General features: G+C 39.8%; 1 protein-coding gene across 1 annotated transcript in view; it reads right to left on the bottom strand.

Annotated features, from left to right (window-relative positions):
* The window catches only part of ptpro (protein tyrosine phosphatase receptor type O), a 98,475-nt gene that overhangs the window by 25,575 nt on the left and 50,410 nt on the right, over positions 1-22,490 (bottom strand). Inside the window, exons 14-15 of the mRNA XM_085769918.1 lie at positions 15,859-15,997; positions 14,672-14,792 (exon numbers count right to left, since the gene is read on the bottom strand). Of these exons, the coding sequence (XP_085626044.1) occupies positions 14,672-14,792; positions 15,859-15,997 (260 nt within the window). The remainder of the gene's footprint in view (positions 1-14,671; positions 14,793-15,858; positions 15,998-22,490) is intronic.

Here is a 22,490-nt window from a genome sequence, read left to right as displayed (position 1 = left end):
ATCTCTGCCTCTGTGTTTTTTTGGAAGGATATATACACAAACTTTTTTTTTAAATGTTAACATGATAGTCTTGAGGAGGTTGATCCATTAGTTTGAACAAAAAATACCAAATACTTTTTTTGCAATACGTGAAAGTGTTAGAACCATGATGCCAGATGCTAACATGCTAAGATGCTAACGTCCCTCAGTGCTGCTGAACCATGGATGTAGCCTATTACTGTATGATTGACAGGGCTCTCAAGTCTCACGCATTTGACATTCCCACCCGTTCACACGCTCACACGCCACACGTTGTATTTCTCACGCATTTAAACCACAGTGACGTCCACCAGTCGCTTTAACAGTGGGACAGATTTGAGGGCGCACTGATCACAGAGAGAGGTGAAGAGACAACAACACTGTTACCTGTTGTAGCCTACTGGCCTCATGAGACAACAACACTGTTACCTGTTGTAGCCTACTGGCCTCAGCCTGGACCATCGCTGAAACACCCACGACCAGTGAGTAACGAGTCAAAAAGCCGCCGACACTGATCACTGCCTGAGGAGTTTGAAAGCAGCCTCTTAACTTCATGAACGCAGCTCAAACCGACCCGGTGCCTCAGCACGGCGACCAAGCTTTGATAAGCACACCGGAGCCGCGCCAGTTTACAGTAGGAGCTTAAAGCAGAAGTAAGCGATCCGGTGGTTTTGGCTAATGCTGCGTTCCAGGCAGGCTTTTGAAACCGTAAATTACAGCTTCAAGTCACGACTTACGACTTTGTAGCGTTCCAGGCAACCCACTCGTGTTTCTCTGACCTGTTTTACCTGTGAAAGTCACTATAACGGCCACTCGTAACTTCTGACCCGTGAACTCGTACCAGATCGAACTGGTACCACTTCACAGGTCGGAAAAACACAAGTTACGAGTTGCCTTGAATGCACCATAACAGTCCTCGTCCCTACGTCACCACATTCAGGCGCATCCCTTGGCTGCACACACAGAGAGGACTGCCCCTTTATGCCGTTCTCTCTCCTCATTGGATAAAGGTTGTAGGATACAAGGAAAGTTTTCTCCTGGGCTCAGAGCAGAGCAGAGTGACTGACAGACCCGTGTTTCAGACCAAACACTCTATAGAAGTGATTGCTGTCGGAAGATACAACTATTTAAGACTTAGATTAACACAAATATATCACTTACTTCTGCTTTAATTTAAAAAAAAACAGCGTAGTTTCCTCTGCTGCGGCTGATCAGCTGACATGTGGTCAAGACGAAGCTACAGAGTAGACCGGTCACAGTCACAGGTGTCTCTCATCTCATCTCATTATTATAGACTTCACCCTCAGAGCTCTGTCTTCAGACCTGTCCTGACCGTCCCTGAACATCACACATGGACAAGATGGAGCTGTGTGATTGGTTACTGAGTTTTATTAATGTTTACATCAGGCTGCGTTCAACTAATCAGTCAATGCTACTGTGATTTATACAGTAATTATAGTGTAGTGGCAGGAAAGACCATTGCATCTGTATCAAATATTGTGTTGAACAAGTTCAACTTGAGGAAAAATGTTTAGGGTGTTTTCACCGTTCCTAAATGTAAAAATGGGTCACATTGGACCCTCAACATTATTTAAAGGTTAAATAATGTGTTACTTAAACATTTTTCATTGTGCTGTGCTCTAAAAATAAACTAACAAATACTAGTGTAGAGTATAAGTGCCCAAAATAAGTGATTTGAGGGCATCCTCCCCAATAGCACATTCGCATTCACTGTGCCCCCTCCAATTTTGGGTTGCATGACGCCCCTGGTTAACTTATTCCAGTCATAAGTCATAAATATTTTTGTTTGAATGGTAAAACTGGTAAAATCTCACTCTGAACTCACTTCAAAACTTGAGAGCCCTGGATTGATTATTATTATATATCCTATAATAGACCCAATTAAGTGCTGAATGAACACACTCAGTAAAATTTCCCATGATGCCTCAGTGGGTGCTGCCTGCAGCCAGGAGGAAGTGGTTCAGGTCCAGAAACCAGAACAGACTGGAAGCCACAGAGCTGAGGTTAGCGTTAGCGTTAGCGCTAGCGCCACCACAGCCGAGCTGGAAATAACCAGATGAAACCAGAAACTGATCCTGACACGCACACGCTCACGTCCAACTGAAGCTGGTTGTTAACCTTTAATTCTGAATAGGAATGAGTTCAAATGTGAAGAGTCTCTATGGCGTTCTCTCTCTCTCTGCTGGTCTCCTTGTGGATTAAACTTCAGCCCTGTGATGCGTAACCTTTCTGAATATCCGTTCTGTAGGTTAGTGGTGTCGTATGGACGTAGAAACAGATATATGATCAGAAAAAGAAAGGGGAATTAAAAAATAACGGAAACAGAAATGATCATAAACCACTCTAGTCCAGTCATTTTAGGCCAAAAAGGGGGTCAACGTTGAACAAACTCAACTGGTTTTGTATCCTCAACATGTCCTGAGTGAGGGGAAAAAAAGCCCAGAAGAATCCCATTAGGGGAAAGTTTAAAGAAAAAGACCCAAATATATCCCATTCATACGCCTAATCATTATTTTTCTCACGTGAATAGGGTAAAATTTTTAACCTTTAGATATCTCCGTGAAAATTACTGAGTTGATTACTGACATTAAGACAAACAAAAAATGTATTACAAGTCTTTTGAAATTCTTTGTTAACATGAGCAAATTTGCATAAATTCCACTGTTTTGACAGCATGTGTAGGCTATATATAAAGGTGCTGTGGTGGTACCAGCATGAAAACTGGAATGAGTTGACTCCATCGGTCAACCGACAAGAAACCAGTCTAAATTTCAAGATGACTGCAATTTTTCAAGATTTCTCGTTCTACATGATAGCCTAAGCTAACCCTTTCTCCCTCCATATGATGATCCCATGTCTTGGTCTCAGCTTTGCTAAAATGCATTAATGTTAATCTAGGCTTCATCTATTACATTTACAGCTGGTTTTCAGATGATCCTGATCACACAAGGCAACAACAGAGCATCAACCATCTGGATGTAAATGAACTCTCTTTGGCGAACAGGTCTCCTATTGGACGACTCTGCTTCTGGTTGAGCTACAGACTCACCAGAGACTCTGTGTAAAGGCTGAAGTGTCCTCAAATCAATCAAATAAACTTTATTTGTCCCACCAGGGGACATTTGTCTTGAGCAAGGGAGTTGTGACAGCTGCCATGTACATGTAAAACATCCATACACAGTGCATAATATACAATAAAACAGTAACAAAGGCAAACGCAAAAACTCAAAATCTTACCAAGAATATTTGTCTTATTTCTAGTCAAAATGTCTCATTTCTGGTCAAAACAATCTCATTCTACTTAAAATAAGACTCCTCACATAAAAAAGTAGCTTGTTTTTAGACACTTTTTACTTCTTTCAAGCAGATTTTCACTTGAAATAAGTAGAAAAATCTGACAGTGGAACAAGTTTTTCTTTCTTATTACAAACACAAAAAACTTGCTTTCACTGGCAGATTTTTCTACTTATTTCAAGTGAAAATTAGTTTGAAACAAGTGAGAATGATCTAAAAACAAGTTCATTTTTAGGTGATGAGTCTTATTTTAAGTGGAAAGAGATTCGTTTTAACTAGAAATTAAACATTTTGACAAGAAATAAGACAAATATTCTTGGAAAGATTTTGAGTTTTTGCAGTGCAAACACATCCACGAGAAGAGAAAGAAAGAAAGTGTGGGGTGCAATAAATAGATTAAAATACTTATAATACAAGTTCAAATAAAAACATACTAAAAACTAAAAGAAAGTGCAAGGGATGTTGGTATAAGCCAGCAGGTGGACGGGCAAACCGGATGTAACTGATATGATTGGTTGATTGATGGGTTGAAGTTTCCCGCTTTCAATAAAAACAGGAATTACGTCGTTGTCATTCTGCGTTTTGGAGATAGACGTGAAAGAGTAAAACAATCCCACGCAGGGCCGGCCCCTGGCATAAACCCTCTATGTGGTTGTTTAGGGCCACAGCCGTTAGGTGGGGGGGGGGGCCACATGATCAGAAAGGTACCGGGGTTCATCAAGTCATTTAAACATCCTGAGGTCTGCACGTGCAGCTATGAGCTTTATATGTAATGTGAAGTCAATATTCAGCTTCTTTTATCTCACATTTGAGACATTTGGTGAAAATAGAACGGCAGAATGACAACATTTGTGCTCAAAAAGCAATCTGACAAAATGTCATTTTAGACTTGTTTTCTACATGTATCTATTACTGTATTCATATCCTATTTCAAGCACCAAAACAGTTCATTCTCATGACTGAAGGAGTGTTTTCACAAGGGATTGGACATTTTTCAAAAAGCAGACCTCAAATTTCCAGCATTTGGCCTAAATTATTTCTTTCTACAGTGTTCTAGGACAAACTGGCCTCAGTGTGCTTACAGCGGAGGTTCTAATATTTAGACATAAAACACTGGAGTATTGTTACATCTGCAAGTATCTTAAAAAGATAAATGTAAGAAAATATGTTAAAGTCGAGAAAATGGCCTCAAACCTCAGAGGGATAAACACGTCTGTATTCAGTTTTTTTTTTTTTTTGAACTTAATTTTTATTTAAGTTTCATACAAAATCATGTACAGAATCATAATCATCATATCTGCTGTTTCATACACAAGGTAACAGTTATGGTACAACAAAGGAGACGGAGACTACAGTGACAAAGAAAAATGTAAAATAAAATAGAATAGAGTAAAACAAGATGGAATAAAAGAAATAAAATTAGGGGAGAGTGGGGTAATTTGTGCCATGGGGCAAGTAGTTCCACCCCTGTTATCTAGAAAACCATAGAATAAGTTGGTCATGTGACCACATATTTTTGAAGGGGCATCCATTTCACTCATCCTATCAAGAAGGGAGACACATGGCTTGAGAGGAAAGCACATTTATGTTCAAAAAACAAGTTTTTGCCCTCCAAAGTAACATTTCTATGATCAAGGATTTTTGATTGCCATGTTTGAACAATTATAGATAACTTTGAAAACAGTTCACACATGTTTTAGTGCTTTATTAAGCTACACCATGAGTCTATACAGTTAGCATGATGCCAGCTCAAAACAGCTGGGGAATCCTTTTTTCTCAAAATGCTGGGCTTGGGGTAATTTGTGCCAAAGGGCCTGGGTTAAGTTGTGCCAGTGGCAGTGCTGTCTGTGTATAGGAGAAACATGGCAGTGGGCACGGATTTGCTTGAAACTTAACATGTGTGATGAGGGACCGCCCCTGAACACACCTGCCCAGTCTGGTTGTGCTCGTAGCGCCACCTGGTGGATGAACAAAACATTGCGTTTCTTTGCGCCACAGCCCCCAGCGTGCCTCAGGCCTCCGCGACTACATGGGGACAAGCGAGGGCCCGATCATCGCCGCTTCTGGCTTTAATTTTGTATTGAATGTCTTGCTTTTATAGCATTAACATTTGTGAGATTAAAATGATCTGATTTACTTCAATTATCAATGGCACAATTTACCCCAGTGTATTCTCTCTAATGGCACAACTTACCCCGCACCGGGGGCAAGTTGTGCCACAAAACCACTTTTTTTTCTAAAGCTATATTTCTGAATCAGTTTATTTAAGATTCAAAGTGATTGTTCCCAGGGATGCACAACATCCTAAACTATATGTACATATATTAGTTGGGGGCATTATTATAATCCCCAAGGCAATTTAAGTAAAAATTGGCACTACTTACCCCGCTCTCCCCTATATCAGTATACCCATAGCAAGGCTCCACCTTTTAGTGAATATATGTTTTTGGAGCCTCAGGGAATATGTTATTTGTTCCATTTGATATATTCCTTTTATTTTTTCAGTCCACATATTGTGTGTTGGAGGGTACAAGGCTTCAACCACCTTACTGTGATACATTTAATTGCTGTTGCTAGTAGTATCTGTAAGAGATATTTCTTGGCTCTTCCTTCCATCCCTCTTGGTAATAGACCTAGTAGGGTTAGTTACCATTGGGTCCATTGTAATATTTCCACCAAATATTTTATTAAGTGTTTCAAACACTTCCTTCCAGAATGCTTCCAGTTTTGGGCATAGCCAGAGTATGTGGGTCTGATTACCAACGTGTGGCCCACAGTTTCTCCAGCATTTATTTGAGTGTGTGGTGCTAAATTTAGCTGTAATTTCAGGTGTCCGAAAGAATCTCATGACTACCTTCCATTTAAATTCTCTCCATACATTTGAATTAGTTACCATATGTACTTCAGTACAAATTTCTTCCCACATATCATGTGATATGTTGGAATTAATTTCAATTTCCCATCTCTCCTTAGCCTGTGCAGTATTATTCAAATTCATACTTAGGAATATTTGGTAACAATAGCTTATTATTTTCTTATCCCATTTTTTTGTTTGTACTTTAATCAATAACTCTTCAATTAGCGTTGGTTTAGTAACTTTGTCCCAGTCTTTGTGTTTTAATAAGAAATCCCTTAACTGTAAGTATCTGAAGAAAACTGTGCTTGGTGTCTTAAATTCCTCCGACAGCTGTGTAAATGATTTAAAATTGCCAGCATTGTGGAGTTGATGTAAATTGGTGAGTCCATACTCAGACCATTTCCTGAAGCCTGTATCTAATTTAGAGGGCACAAAATCATTCATATATCCAATATTTGTAAGTGCTGAAATTGTTTTAGGTAGCCCAAATGTAGATTTTATTGTCTTCCATATTTTTAATGTAATTTTGGTCCAATCACCCATACTTATTTTACTTGGATGGACATCTAAGAATGGCAAGGCCTGTAGAGGTCTTTCACATAAACTCTTTTCAATATGGAGCCAGCGTGTGTATGATAAGTCCTGAAGCCATATTATATTATTAGCGGTTTTAGTTGCGCAGCCCAGAAGTAGTATCTCAAATGAGGTAGTTTGAGCCCTCCCTTTGCTTTAGATAACTGTAACACTTTTAGTCTAATTCTTGGTCGCTTTCTCTGCCAGATAAATATTTAAATTAGTTTGTCCAATTTGTCAAATGTAGTTTTGGGGATGTCAAGAGGTAACATTTGAAACAAATATAGTAATTTAGGCAGCACATTCATACGGACACTCTCAATGCGGCCCAGCAGAGATAGGGGTCTTTACTGATGTTATGAATTAGACTTTTGTAATTGAAATCATATAGTCTTTCTAATGACGGTGGTATATGAATTCCTAAATATTTGATGCCATTTTTTGGCCAATTGAACCCACTCTGCAGTTTAGTTGTATCTGAGATGTTGCCGCCTATATCCATGGCCATTGTTTTGTCCACGTTTAATTTGTAGCCCGAGAAGTATCCATAAGTTAAAATGATATCCTTTAAACACGGTATTGTTGTTACAGGTTTTGTAAGGTACAACAAAACATCGTCAGCATACATTGAGATTTTATGCTGTTCTCTGTTTATCGTAACTCCCATGGGTGCAGATCCCGGGGGGGACAATTTCTGAAAAACATGAATTGTCCCCCCCAATAAAAATACCCTAAATTATTCAAAATTGAACAAATGTATTTTCAGACTTCACATTCTTCACATTTTAGATTCACATCTAAAAAGAAATGATTGAAATGGTAGAACAAATAACCAGAGCCGAAATCTTACACAGACACTGATGACATCAGCAGGCTTTAAAGGGATAGTTCAACATTTTGGCAAATTGGCCCATTGCCATAATTGCTATAGTCATAGCAGTAGGTTCGTTACCTTTAATTGTAGGTGTAAGCTATTTTCAGTACGGCGGAGCGCAGCAGCTCGCTGCTCAGAGCTACGCTATGGAGGCTAAGGGAATTTCTTGGTTTCCCTCATTAAACTCATCAAATTCAAAATCCCAAAACTCCACAGCGCTTTTGTAGACAAGTTGTGAGCTGCACAACCACCACGCTATGAGATAATGACGGAACGATACGAAACAGAGCCGTTTTCGAGGTAAATTCATACAAAACCGCTGATGCGCGTTGCGTTCAGGGACAGTTTTTCAGCAAGCAGTCTCCGTATTTACCCTGTATTTACCTCGAAAACGGCTCCGTTTCGTATCGTTCCGTCATTATCTCATAGCGTGGTGGTTGTGCAGCTCACAACTTGTCTACAAAAGCGCTGTGGAGTTTTAGGATTTTGTATTTGATGAGTTTAATGAGGGAAACCAAGAAATTCCCTTAGCCTCCATAACGTAGCTCTGAGCAGCCAGCTGCTGCGCTCCGCCGTACTGAAAATAGCTTACACCTACAATTAAAGGTAATGAACCTACTGCTATCACTATAGCGATTATGGCAATGGGCCAATTTGCCAAAATGTTGAACTATCCCTTTAAATAAAAAAAAAATGACACCCTCAATCTTAGGATTTATATTTTGATATTCATCCAAATCATGCATAAAGTAGTCCCATACCCTGGGAGAAATGGAAGATGGTGAGAAGAATTGGGGATCCGGGAAGGTCAGTGGGAGGCGAAAGATAAGAATGTGAGTAGATATTATATGTCAGAGACCTTTAAAATTATAATTTACTAATATAACAGCAGTGATACGGCTGTTGGCTGTTTAGGACAAATAAACAAGAAAGGTATAAGCCCAATAAATGATTCCCTGTGCAGTACTTTTTGAATGATATGGTGAGCCTCTACCAAGTTGTGATTTATGGTGGCATGTTATGAGCTGCATACAGGCAAAAAAGAAAAAGAAAAAAAATCACTTTTGTGTCCCCCCCAATCCTGACATCAGATCTGCACCCCTGGTAACTCCCCTTCTATTATCATTATCCCTAATCAACTGTGCTAATGGTTCAATACTGATATCAAATAACAAAGGAGATAGTGAACAACCTTGTCTACACCCACGCTCCAGAGTGAAGCGGTCTGAGAGAAATCCGTTCACCTTAACTGCAGATTGTGGATCCGAATACAAGGTTTGGATCCATTTGATGAAGTTCGGGCCAAATTGGAATCGTTTCAGAGTTTGAATAAGGTATTGCCAGGATACTCGGTCGAATGCTTTCATGGCATCTAGGGATAATATCATTGACTCCTCTTCTTTAACTTTTGGGTGTGTCATTAAATTTAACAACCTTCTGATGTTGTCTCCATAGTAGCTCCCCTTTATAAACCCTGTCTGGTCGGGATGGATCATTTCTGTAGTAATGTAGAATAGCTGTTAGGATTCGTAGATCTGTATTCAATAGTGAGATCGGTCTGTATGATTGGCATTTGGTGGGATCTTTGCCATCTTTAGGTAGGGTGAATTCGCCTAATGTGGGACATTTTTTGCAATTTAGACTTCTGGTGTATATTGTGATATGAAGCAAACACTTTCAATCTACATCCTGTACCATTCTGAAATCCTTAGGTTGTGATCTAATGGAATCCAAAGAGAAAATTCTGATATCACACTCCTAAAAGAAATACCATAGGCTACATATTTCAACTCTTATTGCAAAGTTTTTTGCGGCAACTTCTGTTCCCTAATGTGAGACAGTCATGCTCCTAATGTGGGACACTAAAAAGTCTGTTTAAAAGTCATCTTAATTTACATGATAAATGCTAGATTGCAAACCAGTGTTCAATAATATCACTTATTGTCCAAGTTCTGCTTCATCTTCTATAGTGTTAATGGTTTTCTACCAATTGTGTGGTGGATGTGACCTTTTACCGTGCGCTAGAGAGTGGACTTAGGGTCATTCCCAGCCCTGGTCAACAACCTCAATTGTGGGACACCACCATCCTCAGTGATCTCCCTATATTCACTAATGTCTCCCCTCATCCTGTCTTTTTTCCACTGGTTGAGTTCTCTTGCTTGATTATTTTCCTTTCTTTTCCCATGTTTTCTTTCCCTGGTTTTGTCTCATTGCCTTACTCTTTTTTGCCACTGTGATTCTGAAATACATTCCATTTAATTAATCAGTAATGTGCTATCCTTTGATTACTTCTAAACACAACATTTTTCATGAACATTATCAAAAAAGACAAGATTTAGAAACAAGAAAGAAAAAAATGCAGAGCCATTTACTCCTTTAACAGTATTATGACCACTTCCAGTTAATATATATAATTTTCTTTTGTTGTAAAATATTCAAAACAATGCATTATAACAATAAAGCCATGTAAACAACCATTGTTATTGTTCAACCTATTAGTTTTACCTGGAAAAGCCCTGTCCCACATTAGGAACAACCACCTGTCCCGCTTTAGGAAAGCATGTTTCCTAAAGTGGGACAGTAGAAATGTTGATCAAAATCCTAAATATTGAGAATGGTTACAGCATATTAAGATATATTTTAATGCATCAACATATTATAAACACATTTTGACAAAAAATTGCAATAATTTTGTTTTTTTTAATAAATTATGGCCTTAACACTAACTTTGTCCAAACCCTAAGTACCTAGCATTTTGGTGGTCTTCACACAGGGTGCCTCCGGTTTGAAGGTTCTCCCTCCTAAACCTATGATTGGACATTTGAGATGTCATGTGATTTTGATAATGCAATATCACAGCTTGTGTGAGACCACATTTACATTAACTTTCTTTTGCTATAGGAAGACCTACACCCATTTAAGCTTAAGTGTCCCACATTAGGCGAATCCACCCTATCACTACTATAGTAGCCTCTCTCCAAGAGGGGGCCATGGTTCCAGATTTTAATGCATGATGGTAAGCGTGTAGCAATAAAGGTGATAAAATCTCTATGAAGGCTTTATAAAATTCGTTAATATACCCGTCCGGGCCAGGGCTTTTATTATTTTTCAGTGTGGAGATTATCTGACGTATTTCCAGGTCCTTAATAGGCTCATCCAGTTCTCTTGCCATAGATTCAGGTAACTCTTTCAATTTGATGTCTTTTAAAAATTGTGCCAATTCCTCATCATTTGTGCAGGTGTCTGTATTTTTGTACAGATTCTTGTAAAATTCTGCAAAGGACTGGGATATTTCATCCGGCTTTGTGAGAGTTGAATTATTCTCCTTTAATTTCTGAACTATGTTTGATGATTGTTGTTTTTTAAGTCTAAATGCTAGTAGCCTACTTGCCCTATTGCCATTTTCGTAGTATTTTTGGTTAGTGAATCTTAAATTGCCTTCTATTTTTTTCATTAATTAAGCTGTTTAGGTCTCTGCGTGCCTCTTTCAAATTATTTAATAAGCTTGAAGTTGTGTTTCTTTTGTGTTGCTGTTCGAGCTGCCTTATTTTGTCTTCTAGCTCTCGCTGTTTTTCTTCCCTTTTTCTTTTTCTGGCACTTGTAAAGGAAATGATTCGGCCTCTAATATATGCCTTTGCACAGTCCCATAGAGTAAGGGGTGATATTTCAGGTGAAGTATTAGTGTCAAGATAATTTTTTAGTTCAGTTTTTATAAATGCAATGAATTCTCTATCATTGTTCCATGACAATACGAGAGGAGCGTGATCGGATAATGTAATTGGGAGGATCTTTATGTCAACTACTCTATAAGATTCTGCCTTGGGGGTAAAAAAGAGGTCTATTCTGGAGTATGAGGAGTGCCTATGCGAGAAAAAGGTAAAGTCTTTGCCTTTAGGGTGTTTGTTTCTCCAAATGTCCACCAGGCCAGATTCTGTCGATAAATGCCTAAGCATATTGCTCATCCTAGAAGTAGAAGTGCGAGACATAGGTTGAACAAATCTAAATGTTGGGACATGACGCAATTAAAATCTCCTCCTAACAATAAAATACCAGAGCTATGCTGTAATATTATGGAGAAGATTGTACGAATAAAGCTAGGCTCATCCTCGTTTGGAGCATATATATTCATAAGACAAACTTCCACTCCGTCAATCAATCCATTTATCATTATAAATCTCCCTGTCGAGTCTTTATGAATTTTGGTTGATGTAAAATTGACCTGTCTGTGTATCAAAATAGCTACACCTCTTTTCCGACCAGATGAGTGTGATGAGTAAAATACCTTATCTGCCCAGGACTTCTTTAATTTTTCGTGTTCCTTATCTGAAAGGTGAGTTTCTTGCAGGAATGCAATCTGGCAGCTATTTCGAGTAGGGTGAAGCTGCAGTACCGGAGTAACCGCAGCTCTAGGACCGCAGCTGTAGGACCCGTTCGATTTACGTCACAGCGCTTCCTACCCATAGATATATAAACGTATATATATCTATGGCTTCCTACCAAGTGGAGACTGCCGTTACCTGCTGACAGAGGCGCTACTTGTGAACAGGCAAGGCAGGCAACTGCTTGGGGCCCCGAGCCATTAGGGGGCCCCCGAGGGTCGGGGCCCGAGGGCAGTTTTATCGACAGAAATATCTCAAAATGCGCTACCCGCAGTGACCGCACCCCCCTCCCCGTATCGTCGTATAGCGTCGATTTGCAATGACATCGCAGTAGGAAACCCCCCTAACGGGGCCCCATGTCATTCTCCGGACCTGATCCCAGCTAACGTCAACCTGTATGATGCACCTTATCACTGGGAGTTTCTAATGAAGCCGAGGGGAAAAGAAGAGTCCACCTGGGAGCAAGACGTGAAGAAAAAAGAGGCTGAAGTAAAAATGAATGCAAGACAGTGGTGGTAAGTGGAGCAGAGTGTAACGTGAACAGTAAATAACTGTTGAACAAATGCTAATAGTCTAATGTTAGCTTCAGACCAGTGGTGACCAGTTAGCGAGTGGGACTGCACCTGACTGAGGGACTCGGTGCGTGCGGTTCTGGTGCTCCACTCGGTTACAGTCGTTAAGTGACAAAAAAAAAGAAAAAGAGCAAGGTTAACTTAACGTTATCTGCTGGCCTCCTTGGCAGCAAGTAACAACACTATTAACTTGCTAGCTAGCAGGGTGACATAGTAAAGCTATGTTACAGTATTGAAGTGAGTAGCCTATTATTATTATAATAATATGAAAGTGTAATATATTGGTGCTATGAAAGCTATGCCCAAGGAAAACATTTAAAAATCACTCTCTTATCTCTCCTCAGGATTATTATTTAGGTTTCTGACAACAGCATAACAGAAGGACAAAGTGCCCCCTCCCAGTGCTGACAGTGAAAACTGTAAGTGTATTGTCATAAAGAATCTTTAGAGGGCATGATGGCATATGTTATCAATTAAAGTAAAACTGTCTTTTGTTTTTTTGTCATATCAGTTGAACGTGCACCTCCAGTGAGACAGCAACACCTGCCCATCATGAAGACAACATGTCACCAGCTTACACCATAACTGGACATTTGGAATAAAAAAAGTTTAAATTTCATACATTTTTTGTTGGTGTTCGATTATTTATAATATTATGGTGATAAACACTGGTTGGAGGGCCCCCTGGGGATTTTTGCTTAGGGCCCCAGCAGACTCTAAAATCGCCTCTGCCTGCTGATCATTTTTAATCTCGTCTGAAGTTACTGCCGTCAGATTTATCGACTACAAATCACCTCAAACGTGCTCCTAACTACTTTCTGGACATTGGACTCTCTCTATTCTACACTCTACTGGTCTTTTTACTAAAATTAAAGCTTGAATAATGTAGAATATTTATTAAAACATTTTCAAAAATAATATTATATATATTATCATAGGATGGGTATATTTGTGTAGTCTTATCTGTCATAAACACGTTTACTGTCGCGGACTTCCACCGAGCTCCTTTTTTTTTTTTTTTTTCACCGAGACAAGCGGTGACAGGGGAGGCTCTGAGGCTCTGAGCGCAGGTTTGGTTTTCAGCAGCGGTGTGGAAGATGGCAGATAGCCTCCACTGTCCCTGTAACAATCTACAAGTCATTTATTATGCTGTTAAATCACGGTAAATATGAAACATAAGGTAAATATCCATAGTTCTCCTCCTCTGCTGTCCTCTGATCAGAGCAACGGCCTGTTTTACCTAGCAACGGTCTGGAAATCGACTGCTGGAATTATTTTTCTGTTGTTTAATCAGCTCCTTTATTCATTGCCTAAACACAATTACACTTCTCACTTAAACTGATCGTCTACACTCTACACACACTACACACCTGATCTTTTTACTAAACTTAACCAACTCCTTTCTTCGTTACCTAACTCAAACTCAAAATGTGAACTTGTAATATAAAATTCAAAGCGGAATAATATAACGGTCAAAGCGGTGACCGTTTCCATAGTAACGCAGCAACTTCCTAACGTTGGGGGTGTCGGGGCGCTGTGACGTAAATCGAACGGGTCCTACAGCTGCGGTCCTAGAGCTACGGTTACTCCGGTACTGCAGCTTTATACTATTGGCTATTTCTCTTTAACTGATTAATAATTTTCTTTCTCTTGATTGGGCTGTGGAGACCTTTAACATTGTAACTTATTACCTTAAGAGATCCCATATCTCAAAAGCAGGGTCAAATGTAATGGAAATAAAAGAAAGAGTAAAATAATATAAAATAAACTGGTAATTAGTGATGATAATTGTAGAAAATAAAATCAAACAAATAGTAAAGTGGGTATACAAGTAAAGACTGGAGGCTACATGAAAGATATCTGAGAATTACTAAGATAACTGTTTTCAGTTTTAACCAGTGATTTGGTGTTTAGGGGGCCACCAACATCCTGGGGCCGGCCCTGATCCCACGCCATCAGAGGGTTAATTCAACTGAAGAAGGTCGGAGGTGAAGCCAGACCTCAGGTTGTCATGGAGACAGAGGTCTGGCGGTGGTGGTGGTGATGATGATGATGATGATGGTGATGATGAAGGCGGGCCTACCTGGTCATCTGCAGGTGCTTCTTGCGCAGGACGAGCAGGAAGAGGACGAGCAGACTGAGCAGCAGGACGCTGAGCACGGCCAGGGCCGAGATGGCCGCCACGCTGGGGTTCATCTCCTTAGCTGCACGCACAGGAAGTCACAGTCAGACCCATGATGTCATGTTTTAAAGGGATAGTATCATTTTTTTTTAAAGTGTGGTTGTATGATCTCCAAATAGCCCCTAAGTACTTTAATTGCAGTAGAAGACTCTCTGCACTCCTCCCGTTAGCAACGCCAGCCCATAATAGCCCTGCCCAGAGATTTACAACATACAGTGTTGTGAACAGACCCAAAGAAACGGCCTATTTTCACGGCCTAAAAGAGGTTTTACCTGAAAAATAATACACAGTTCCATTGTTCACTATAATATAATTTTTTCCAGCCCTTCAAAGTGCAGGAAAAACACAGTTTTTATTTGGACCGAACCAACTCACGTATCCCTCCGCCCAGGGTTAGCGCCCGCCGATCAGCAGTTGGTTAGGTCCAAATAAAAACTGTGTTTTTCCTGCACTTTGAAGGGCTGGAAAAAATTATATTATAGCGAACAATGGAACTGTGTATTATTTTTCAGGTAAAACGTCTTTTAGGCCGTGAAAATAGGCCGTTTCTTTGGGTCTGTTCACAACACTGTATGTTGTAAATCTCTGGGCAGGGCTATTATGGGCTGGCGTTGCTAACAGGAGGAGTGCAGAGAGTCTTCTACTGCAATTAAAGTACTTAGGGGCTATTTGTAGATCATACAACCCCACTTTAAAAAAAATGCTACTATCCCTTTAAGCCCAACACTCCCTGTTGGTGTTTCACATTAAAAGCCTTTCAGGGGGGCTGAGAGAGGATCGAGGCTTTTACTGTGAAACACCAACAGGAACACTGCAAAAATTTTAAAATCTTACCAAGAATATTTGTCTTATTTCTAGTCAAAATAAATCTTTTTCCACTTAAAATGAGACTCATCACATTTAAAACGCAGCTTGTTTTTAGACACTTTTTAAAAATTTTTCAAACAAATTTTCCACTTAAAATAAGTACAAAAATCTGACAGTGGAGAGAAAGAAAAAAAAAAAGTTGGCGTATCCCTTTAAAGGTGTGTGTCAGGTGTGTTATTGTGTGACAGGTGTGTAACAGGTGTGTAACACGTGTGTGTTACCTGTGGTGGTGATGCGGATGTGCGCCGCTCGGCTCGGCGTGCTGTAGCTGAAACTGGTCACGGTGCAGTTGTAGCTCGACGACGGCGCCAGACCAGAAACCGTCACCACATGAGAACTGGACACCTGAGGCTCCCGGGCCTAGACCAGAGCAACAGAACAAAGATCAGATTAGACCAGACCAGACCAGAGCAACAGAACAAAGATCAGATTAGACCAGACCAACAGAACAAAGATCAGATTAGACCAGACCAACAGAACAAAGATCAGATTAGACCAGACCAACAGAACAAAGATTAGATCAGACCAGACCAGACCAACAGAACAAAGATCAGATTAGATCAGACCAGACCAGACCAGACCAACAGAACAAAGATCAGATTAGACCAGACCAACAGAACAAAGATCAGATTAGACCAGACCAACAGAACAAAGATTAGATCAGACCAGACCAGACCAACAGAACAAAGATCAGATTAGACCAGACCAACAGAACACAGATTAGACCAGACCAGACCAGACCAACAGAACAAAGATCAGATTAGACCAGACCAGACCAACAGAACAAAGATCAGACCAGACCAGACCAACAGAACAAAGATCAGACCAGACCAGACCAACAGAACAAAGATTAGATTAGACCAGACCAACAGAACAAAGATTAGATCAGACCAGACCAGACCAACAGAACAAAGATCAGATTAGACCAGACCAGACCAGAGCAACAGAACAAAGATCAGATTAGACCAGACCAACAGAACACAGATCAGACCAGACCAGACCAGACCAACAGAACAAAGATCAGATTAGACCAGACCAACAGAACAAAGATCAGATTAGACCAGACCAACAGAACAAAGATTAGATCAGACCAGACCAGACCAACAGAACAAAGATCAGATTAGACCAGACCAACAGAACACAGATCAGACCAGACCAGACCAGACCAACAGAACAAAGATCAGATTAGACCAGACCAGACCAACAGAACAAAGATCAGACCAGACCAGACCAACAGAACAAAGATCAGACCAGACCAGACCAACAGAACAAAGATTAGACCAGACCAGACCAACAGAACAAAGATTAGACCAGACCAGACCAACAGAACAAAGATCAGACCAGACCAGACCAGACCAACAGAACAAAGATTAGACCAGACCAGACCAGACCAACAGAACAAAGATCAGACCAGACCAGACCAGACCAACAGAACAAAGATCAGACCAGACCAGACCAACAGAACAAAGATCAGACCAGACCAGACCAGACCAACAGAACAAAGATCAGACCAGACCAGACCAGACCAACAGAACAAAGATTAGACCAGACCAGACCAGACCAACAGAACAAAGATCAGACCAGACCAGACCAGACCAACAGAACAAAGATCAGACCAGACCAGACCAGAGCAACAGAACAAAGATCAGACCAGACCAGACCAGACCAGACCAACAGAACAAAGATCAGACCAGACCAGACCAGACCAGACCAACAGAACAAGACCAGACCAACAGAACAAAGATCAGACCAGATCAGATCAGACCAACAGAACCAAAACATTGACCAGATGTTAACAGATGCCAAAATAGCTTTCACACCAGAGCTGTTTGGTTTCGCTTTAAACGGACCAGGGTTTGTTTCTTGGGGTAGTTCCTTGTTTATGCCGGTGTGAAAGCTCATCTGATCTGTGGAGCGACCGAACAAGTGAACCCTGGTCCGCCTGAAAACCAATGTTCACTTGCAGTGTGAACGCTCACTGGACCAAACACAGGACCAGATGTAAAAAGTGTCGTAACACACAGTGCATCTATACACAGTCCGCCATCGACCGGATTTACCGTTTTTTTTTGTTTTTTTTTGTCGTTTGTCGTGAGAGTGAAATGTTCTCTGCCTCGCTGTCTGACCCGATGCTCATATTAAACTGTTGCTGCTGAGCCACCATTATGTGATAAGTTTAAAAAATCCCCAAAGAGGGTAATTCTGGAGGTAACTGTGGTTCAATGGATGACGGTCAACACGCCTGAAATAAAACAGCTGACGTGACACGCTGCTCCATCGACCAGCGTTATTCAGAAAGTTTGCTGCTTCAGCGTGAAAGCAGAACAATGTTACAACTTTCATCTGAATGGAACCGGGTCGGGTGGGTCGGGTGGGTCGGGTGTGAAAACCACCTCACACTGCAAAAACTCTAAATCTTTCCAAGAATATTTGTCTTATTTCTTGTCAAAATGTCTCATTTCTAGTCAAAACTAACCTCTTTCCACTTAAAATAAGACTCATCACCTAAAAATGAACTTGTTTTTAGATCATTTTCACTTGTTTCAAACTAATTCTCACTTGAAATAAGTAGAAAAATCTGCCAGTGAAAGCAAGTTTTTTGTGTTTGTAATGAGAAAGAAAAACTTGCTCCACTATCAGATTTTTCTACTTAATTCAAGTGAAAATCTGCTTGAAAGAAGTAAAAAGTGTCTAAAAACAAGCTGCTTTTAATATGATGAGTCTTATTTTAAGTAGAATGAGATTTGTTTTGACTAGAAATGACATTTTGACTAGAAATAAGACAAATATTCTTGGTAAGATTTTTGAGTTTTTGCAGTGCAGAGACAGATACCGTCGCGGCTCTGCTCTCGGCTCAGGTTTCAATCTTTTCAACACGACTAAAACAAAACAAACAGCTGCTGCTCTTCATCTGAGAGGACGATGACGATGATGATCGAACCAGCATCAAACTTTATCAGCAACACAAGCGGAGACAAACACAGACACAAGGATTCTCAGTTTGAGTCATATGAGACTAGTCCAGTCTGGTCCGGTCCGGTCTGGTCCAGACTGTGTTATGTACGATGCACTCAAGTGGCTTCATCCGAAACTAGGGATGTCACAATTACTTGTTTTCACAATTAATCGTGATATTAAACGCCACAATTAATTAATCGTAAAGGTTCCTAAATACCGTTACTTTCACAAAAAAGATTATGTTGGATCTATATCGGCAGATGTGGCGCAAAAATAAAGGTAAATGCTCAGATACTGGTCCACTTAAAGCAGAAGTAAGTGGTCCGGTCGTTTTCGCTAATGCTGCGTTCCAGGCAGGCTTTTGAAATCGTAAATTACAGCTTCAAGTCACAACTTACGACTTTGTAGCGTTTCAGGCAACCCACTCGTGTTTCTCCGACCTGTTTTACCGGTGAAAGTCACTATAACGGCCACTCGTAACTTCTGACCCGTGAACTCGTACCAGATCGAACTGGTACCACTTCACGGTCGGAAAAATACGAGTTTCCTTGAACGCACCATAACAGTCCTCGTCGCTACGTCACCACATTCATGGCGTTCCTTGGCTGCACACACAGCCCTGCATGCCGTTCTCTCTCCTCATTGGATAAAAACTGTAGGATACGATAAATGTTTTCTCCTCGACTCAGAGCAGAGCAGAGTGACTGACAGACCCGTGTTTCAGACCAAACACTCTATAGAAGTGATTGCTGTCGGAAGATACAACTATTTAAGACTTAGATTAACACAAATATATCACTTACTTCTGCTTTAACTAACGTAACAATGAATTGGTAGGAATTTAAATGTTAGTGTGTCGTTTTTAATTTTAAAAAAAAGCAAAACAAAACAAAAAATGATTAAAATAAATGTTTAACATTTGGTATAGATAACAATTTATGACCTGAATATTTCAAACACTTCCCCTGGAGACTAAGAATTGGTCATATATTAATAGATACTTGAAATATTTTGTGTAAACAATGAGTAATGTAAATTATATTTTGACTGAATTTGATTTTACACATTCATAGTGTTGTGAAATTAATTAATGCATAATAATCGTGATAATCGTAACACCGTGATTATTACTCTGACAATAATCGTACCAAGAAAATGTATAATCGTCACATCCCTATCCGAAACCCAGGCGTCAGTTTCACTGGTTCTTGTTTCTTTATAAATGTATGTATTCACTCAGATGTTCCACCAAACTTAAAACAGTTACTGGTCCTTTATACATCTCCTTATCCTCTCAGACATACAGTATGGCAAATTCATCCAATCACAGTGCCCAAAATTCATACAGAAATAGGCCGCAGGTCATTCAAGTACACTGCAAAAACTCAAAATCTTACCAAGAATATATGTCTTATTTCTAGTCAAAACAAATCTCATTATACCTCAAATAAGACTCATCACAGTAAAAAGTAGCTTGTTTTTAGACACTTTTTACTTCTTTCAAGCAGATTTTTACTTGAAATAAGTAGAAAAATCTGATAGTGGAGCAAGTTTTTCTTTCTTATTACAAACACAAAAAACCTGCTTCCACTGGCAGATTTTTCTACTTATTTCAAGTGAAAATGATCTAAAAACAAGTTCATTTTTAGGTGATGAGTCTTATTTTAAGTGTAAAGAGATTAGTTTTGACTAGAAATGAGACATTTTGACAAGAAATAAGACAAATATTCTTGGAAAGATTTTGAGTTTTTGCAGTGCACAAAGCTCCATCCGATTACTTCACTTAAGAACAAGCTACTCATGTTTCTGATGCAGTGGCACTCTGTTACTCTGTTGCTCCTGATGTTGTGTTGTGTTGTGAGTATGATGTTGTATTGTTATGTGTATTTGCTTATGTGTATGTGAGCACTTACACTTACATTTACAGTTACATTTATATGTAGGTACGCGTGCATTTACAGTATGTATTTGTAATCCAACTTCCTGTGAGTCTGGGATAAGGTGGGTGGGGTTTGTTGGGCTGTTGAAGTGGGCGTACCAGGGCCGTTGTATAGGGGAGAAAGGTGATGATAACTCTAGGGGCCCAGCGCCCAGTGGGGCCCATAAAAAACCCCAGTAGTCTAATCTTTGTATGACTGATTTATTCTGCGTAAGACCCTGACTAATACTCATAGTACACTGTAAAAACTCTACATCTTTCCAAGAATATTTGTCTTATTTCTTGTCCAAACGTCCAATTTCTAGTCAAAACTAATCTCTTTCCACTTAAAATAAGACTCATCACCTAAAAATTAACTTGTTTTTAGATCATTTTCACTGAAATTCACAATAAATAGAAAAATCTGCCAGTGAAAGTAAGTTTTATGTGCTTGTAATAAGGAAGAAAAACTTGCTCCACTATCAGATTTTTTCTACTTATTCCAAGTGAAAATCAGCTTGAAAGAAGTAAAAAGTGTCTAAAAACAAGCTGCTTTTAATATGATGAGTCTTATTTTAAGTAGAATGAGATTTGTTTTGACTAGAAATGACATTTTGACTAGAAATGAGACAAATATTCTTGCTAAGATACTTGAGTTTTTGCAGTGTAATGCTGCATTAGCATCAAAACAAAGAAGGCTAAATAAAAAACGATAATACATACGTAGTCTAAGAAAAAAAAAAGGAAAAGTTAGGGGGAGGGGCCCACTTTAGTATTCTTTAAGGGGGCCCAGAATTCCTAGCAACGGCCCTGTGGGAGAGCAGTGTGCTTTGTGTCTGTTGTGTATCATTGTAGTTGTATGTCTTTGTGTTATTTTGGTATGTAGGGACCCCCCCTCGAAAACGAGATACTGCATCTCAAGGGGCGATCCTAAATAAATTGAAACTGAATTGAATTGAATTGAATGAATTTATATTTATTTACGTGTCGTGCACCAATTAAAGGGATAGTTCAACATTTTGGCAAATTGGCCCATTGCCATAATTGCTATAGTCATAGCAGTAGGTTCATTACCTTTAATTGTAGGTGTAAGCTATTTTTAGTACGGCGGAGCGCAGCAGCTGGCTGCTCAGAGCTACGCTATGGAGGCTAAGGGAATTTCTTGGTTTCCCTCATTAAACTCATCAAATACAAAATCCCAAAACTCCACAGCGCTTTTGTAGACAAGTTGTGAGCTGCACAACCACCACGCTATGAGATAATGACGGAACAATACGAAACGGAGCCGTTTTCAAGGTAAATTCATACAAAACCGCTGATGCGCGTTGCGTTCAGGGACAGTTTTTCAGCAAGCAGTCTCCGTATTTACCCTGTATTTACCTCGAAAACGGCTCCGTTTCGCATCGTTCCGTCATTATCTCATAGCGTGGTGGTTGTGCAGGTCACAACTTGTCTACAAAAGCGCTGTGGAGTTTTGGGATGTTGAATTTGATGAGTTTAATGAGGGAAACCAAGAAATTCCCTTAGCCTCCATAGCGTAGCTCTGAGCAGCCAGCTGCTGCGCTCCGCCGTACTGAAAATAGGTTACACCTACAATTAAAGGTAACGAACCTTGGCAATGGGCCAATTTGCCAAAATGTTGAACTATCCCTTTAAGGCGCCCATGCAGCCTATAAGGGCTTATACAAGACACATTATCATCATATTTAGACACCAAACAAAATCATCAGAGCACTGACAAAACCAAACAGAAACAGAAACCACATGGAATTCACATCAATAATTCACTTTTTCTTTTTGACCAGGCACTTTTTATGAAAGTAGCTCTAGTAAAGACTTCTTTTCTGAAGAACCATTCCAACTTTACCTCATCATCATCATCAACCCAAAACTACTCCGGTTTCACATTTTGCATTTTCTGAAACAAAAACTGCCTGTTCTGGCTTCGTCATATAACGGACAATGAAACACAAAATG

This window comes from Trachurus japonicus, chromosome 23 (assembly GCF_045865225.1).
Source record: "Trachurus japonicus isolate A0001 chromosome 23, Traja_1.0".
NCBI lineage: Eukaryota > Metazoa > Chordata > Actinopteri > Carangiformes > Carangidae > Trachurus > Trachurus japonicus.
This window is presented reverse-complemented; position numbering and strand designations above follow the sequence as displayed.